Source organism: Sinocyclocheilus rhinocerous, unplaced genomic scaffold (genome assembly GCF_001515625.1).
Source record: "Sinocyclocheilus rhinocerous isolate Xijiao unplaced genomic scaffold, SAMN03320098_v1.1 scaffold25451, whole genome shotgun sequence".
Classification (NCBI taxonomy): Eukaryota; Metazoa; Chordata; class Actinopteri; order Cypriniformes; family Cyprinidae; genus Sinocyclocheilus; species Sinocyclocheilus rhinocerous.
In genome coordinates, this window is record NW_015639269.1 from 1 (window position 1) to 5,832 (window position 5,832).

Here is a 5,832-nt window from a genome sequence, read left to right on the forward strand (position 1 = left end):
GTATAGTCATGTGATGGCTCCTTTTAGCAGGATAACTTACCATGTCACAAAACTCAAATCATTCTCAAACTGGTTTCTTGAACATTACAATGAGATCACGATAGTCAGCTAGCCTCCAGTCACCAGATCTCAATCCAATAGAGCATTAGCGATTGATGCTTTCGAAGCACTGCTTTTTGTAAATCATTTGTTTCAAACAAGTGGTTTGGAGCATTTATCAAACTTCCAAAGTCACGTTTTCAATAAACAAGGCTTAATCAAGTCACAACAGTTTCGAAATGTCAGTGATTCTCTGGTTGGGGGTTGATCTCTGTAAACCTATGATAGCCACTGATACCACATTAGCAGTTGTGCTGTAGTAACACTACACTATCATAACTAATAACAAAATGTAATAATAACACTCCTAATATTCTATAATAATGACAGCATCTTGCATGGTGTGCCCCTGATATAATCTATAGTGTGTTTGTGTGCTACAAGCAGTGTGCAAACCGTACTACAAGCGCCATCTAGTGTTGAGTTACTATTTATCTAATATAAATACATGAATTAAAAAGCTTTAAAAATTAGTTGGTTAGGTGCTGTATTCATATCTTGATTAAAGCTCAACAACTGAATCCTGAAATGCTAAAGGTTGAGGTTTGATGTATTTCTAATAATAACTCAAAAATGCAATTTATGATAAAGTCCCAGATTCCAAGCAAAGAATGTTTTGTCTTTATTATACATAGTAATTTTAAAGAAAATTGACCTGTTTAATCCCAAATTTTTCCCAGACATGAAAATATCCAAATGATGTGTCATTAGTAACCCTTTGCAATAATCAAATATTTAAAAAAAAAATATTGGGGGGAAAAGTGTGTGCAAAATTGTGGTATAATGTGTATACTGAATTAACATATTTCTGAGGTCATCAAAATTTGTGTATATCTCAGCCCAGCTACTTTAAACTATGTTTGATCAGATTCTAGGGTTACTATTACGCATAAAACCCCTTATACAACACTGATAGGAATACTGAGGAAAAAAAAGACAAAAAATACAACCATCAACGTATTTCAAAATTGTTACTTTATTAATGTAACATCACAAAATTGTTATATAACTGCAACCAGTATTACATAATCAATATAGTAATTTAATTTATAACATTTACAATTTGAATTTAGTGCAGTATTCACTATAACTTTGCCATTGCAACATTTTAGAGAAACCTTCACTAACAGCTGCAATTGGATTTATATGTATACCTAAAATATCCCACCGGTCACTATTGTGACCATCAACATGTTTACTCATTCTATGACCACACTCAACAAAACTGAATATATGTGAATTCATATATATTAATACTAGACACCTTAAAGATAATGTGTACCAAAAATCTTTGTCATATCTTTATGTTACTAGCCTTTTGTTTTGGAGCTTTGATGCAGTTATCATCTTCTCAAGGTGCAAACAGGAAATAAACTGCTCTGGTCATGTGACAATTTGCACTAATCATGTGGAACTGCACATATTTAATTGAGACCCTTTATTTTTTTCCATATTTGCAGGAAATGCACTAAAACACCAGTCACTCAAATTTTTAGAGCTTTATAAATGAAAACCTTCTTTATGATCACTATTGTGACCGGTGGGATTAAATGAATTAAGGCAAGACACTACAGGTGAATAAGGTAAATATTATATCACCATATTTCCTCAGATGATCAATCACAGTACACAAAGACAATTTTTTACTAAACAAATATATATATATCAACAAATACATACAAACAAAATAAATAAATATATACAATATATTCAAACTAAATGAAAAAAATAAATTTACTAGCCAATGGCGATTTTTTATTTATTTATTTATTTTAAAGTAGAAAAAGGGAATAATGCCACCCATACACTACAAAATTTAAAGTTGTCAGATCCCTTTTACAGTATGCAATTGTTTTTGGGAATCTTAAAGTTATTGCAGTTTACACTACATGACATGTTGGTGACTGGGTGTAACACATTACACTATTTCACTAGGAAGAATCCTCCACAAATCCTCATCTCATGCACAAAAGGCATGAGTGAGAAGTGAAATGACAATGATGTAAGATCACACGTGAGCCGAACTCTGGTGTGAGACTGGAACTCTCCCTTGCCCTGTATTATGCTCTCTTATTGGCTATAAGTCACCGCCGATGTCATTACAAGTTAAAACACATTTCACACTGCTAGACACTGAATCGCAGACAGGTCCAGATTTTTATCCTGCTATAGGCTGCTAAATATTTGTTGAGCATCTGCGACACATCAACGGTTCTCTTAAATCACGTCTTTGATATTTCAGACCATGTGAACTTCACTCATGTAAACTAGCACCTATTTGCCGCAGATTTCAAGTTTTGTCAGCGATCTCCACAAAACTTCACTGATGTGAGTGAAAATTGGGGATAAAATTGTGTAGTGTATACCCGGCCTAAAGGAACAAAAGCTTTGCCAAAAAAAGAAGAAAAAAAAATGAAACAATTAAACAATAAGCTGACTAGCTAAAGGCAGATGTATATACACAAATTATGTGCACAAGATGTTTACAAGCACTGGTTTAGACGTGCAACAGTGTAGCATCCAATGGATTCGCACTCCCAGTCTCCCTCGCTGGCAGTGACACTATTCTACAAACACATAAAGAACACAAATATTACATGAAATCAAATCCCATTGGACAAATGCATCTCTGCTGAAGATTCTTAATGAACAAAACTAAGAGAGACCGAAAGGAGAAAACACCTGTAATGGACAGATGATGTGAAAGACTGAATATTTACCTTTAATGCTGCACATGAATTCCATTAGCATTCCCATTAGAAGCATTGACCTTAGGAGGTATAAATGGAATCATATTTGGTTCAGAAGACAAGACGTCTGCATAAATCCCCTGTAAGAAAACATGCATTCACAGAAAGTCAAAGAAATAAACAGGACTAATGATTCATTTACACAAAAATACTCAAACAGTGTTGTTTTTCCTGATGTTTGCAGAATGTATGGTAGTTTCCTTTTCCTAAATATTTAACACTTCTTAAATGTTTCTCTTAATGAATCTACAGTCTCCACCACACTGTTATCTTTTGTACTGCAGTAATACAAAAGGTTTGCATGCCATAGGGTGTGAATTATTGTGATTAAAATACATCTTATGTTGGTGAGTATTAAGACAGTCTTGTTCTCAGAATAAAGTGGTACTTAGTGGTTTTATATTACTGTTATTTGGTTTATTTGGGAGATATCTGAATGTTTTTTTTTTGTTTGTTTATAAATGGCCTCACTGGTGAAGTTTTGCCTTGGTATGAAAAAATAAATAAAGGAGAAGAAACAACAGATTCACCGTGAACATTTGTTACACCCAGACCCTAAAGTGAAGTCAGAACATGTTAAATAAATAATTCACAAAAAACAATTATATAAAAACAATATTTAAAAAAAGAAATACTGTTCTTCACTGTTCTTCATTCCGAGTAAAACAGTACAAAAGCAGCAGTATCTTAAAGAGTCAATTATTGTTGGTGTTTCTGTGTACTGATTTATAAATTTCTCACAGATCTGAATCTGTGGTTATTTATTTATTTAAGCAGACAGGTTCAGTCCTCATAGTATCTCACCTGATCACGATTGTTCTGTGTCTGTTTGGAAAATAAACAATTAAACATTACTTTGGTTAATTACAATACAAAATATATATTTTCACATCTTTTAAATAATATTTCCACATAATACATCCCATGCTGTATGTAATACTCACCTTTCCTTCTTGCTCTGCGATAGAGGAACACAGCAGCTACTGCAGCAATGAGCAACAGAACAACAACAATCCCTGCTATAACACCTGGAGAAAGACCTGACTCTGGAACAGATAAAGACAGACAGTCATTATTATTAGAGAGTGACTGATTATCCATCCACTATTTACCAATATCTTTAATTTATATTTACAGCTTTCTACATTGTTCATCAGTTGTATGATATTGATTTAACTGATAAATGGCACCTTCTGGTGTTTTTTTAGGAACAGCAACTAAAGCAGCATCACAGCACTGTGAGCTCAACTAGAAACAGCAGTATGTTGCAGTATGACTCTGGCTAACAACTTGAAAACTGTCACTTTGAGATTCATGTGAAGATGATACTGACAATATACAATACAAATTATATTTTAACACCGAGTCATAGATCACTTTCAAACAGGCCACAATAATATTAAATACATTTATATTAACTAAATTATTTATTACATAATTAAAAATAACATTAACTTGACAATAATTTTGGACTATATTCTAAAGTAAGAGGGCAAAGGCATTGAATAACTAATTTATACTCACCAATGACAGTTAAAACAGTTGATATTCTGCTAATACTGAAGCTGCTGCTGTTGATCTGTAGTGTATAGAGTCCAGAGTCTGTGGTTCTGGTGTTGCTGATGGTCAGAGATCCAGTCTGATGATCCAGCTTCAGTCTGTCTCTGAATCTCTCTTTACACTGATCATCTGTACAGATCTTACTCTGATCTCCAGTGATTTCAGCAATGAGAATGTCACTAAAATACCACGTCATCACACTATTCAGGTTTTTTACTACACCAGGATCTAAAGTAACAGATTCTCCCTCCTTCACTGACTTTCTCTTCATTTTATCTCGTTCAGCAGCAGAAACTCCTGAAACACAAACCAACAGCTGCTGGAGGATCGTTTTGGAGGAAAAAACCTCAACAAGATAACTGATTAATCATAATATAAGAAAACTAGTAAAACAAGTACTTCACATACTCTTTCTAGACTTGGACTAAAATGCTAAATGTCTCTATATGTTGTGCTTACGTTGAACATACATCCTGGACAGCTAAAACACAATAATTAAGAAAAATTAGATAAGAAAATGTGACCAGAGATGATTTCAGAGATTAGAAATGGAAATAATTATGTTCTGTTTAGTGATACAGGAAAAGAGGAGCTTGGAATGCCACTGTTATAATAAACATATATAATCTGTTTCTAAATATTCATGAAATGACTCACCATGTACGGAAACACTGAAGATCTTGTCACTGAAGCTGCCACTGTTGATTACCTTTCGTCTATAAACTCCAGTGTCTGTGTTTGTGATGTTTGTGATGGTCAGAGATCCAGTCTGATGATTCAGTTTCAGTCGGTCTCTGAAAATCTCTTTACACTCATCATATGTACAGATTTCTCTCTTTTCTCCAATGATTGCAGCGACTTGGATGTCATTAAAATACCACCTTATCTTTCCTTGTTGATTTGCTTCAATATTAGTGTGTAGAGTGACTGAATCTCCCTCCATCACAAACACTGGCACTTCATCTGCACCAACACCAGACACACCTGGAAGAGAACAAATTAACATTTAATTAAATCTGTGATAGTGGGACTAAATTACACAACACCTAAGCACTTTCAACATGTTTCAGACATATTTCACTGTCTAAAAAAATAGTAGATTTAAATATGTCCAGGTTGCATTCATTTACAAGTGTAGTAGACTATCAAAACTAGACTTCTTATGTCTCGCCTGCTTCTCCCTATGAGGGGTGAGATTTTGATTAGGTGTGGGGGTGGGCTTTAGAGATGGAGTCCAATCAGGTAGCAGTATCCCTACAGCAGTTTTCTCCCATTGTTCAGTTCATGTAGGCATATGGTATTTAATGATTTATAAACAGCATTTAACAGATTATTCTTCTAATAAAATATTTGCAATAGGTTTGTAAAAGGTGCTTCTATTTGCATGTTTGACCTGAGATTATGTTGAATCTAAAGTTTTGAC

The 5,832-nt window shown here is 33.9% G+C and overlaps 1 protein-coding gene across 1 annotated transcript; it reads right to left on the reverse strand.

The window, feature by feature from the left end:
* Positions 1 to 3,562: 3,562 nt before the first annotated feature.
* On the reverse strand, positions 3,563 to 5,393 carry LOC107751104 (carcinoembryonic antigen-related cell adhesion molecule 1-like; the record flags this gene model as incomplete). Its single annotated transcript, XM_016566705.1, has 4 exons — positions 3,563 to 3,674; positions 3,794 to 3,895; positions 4,374 to 4,706; positions 5,067 to 5,393. Coding segments are annotated over 4 exons (779 nt in total), but the record flags the coding sequence as incomplete, so codon positions are not given.
* Positions 5,394 to 5,832: the final 439 nt, after the last annotated feature.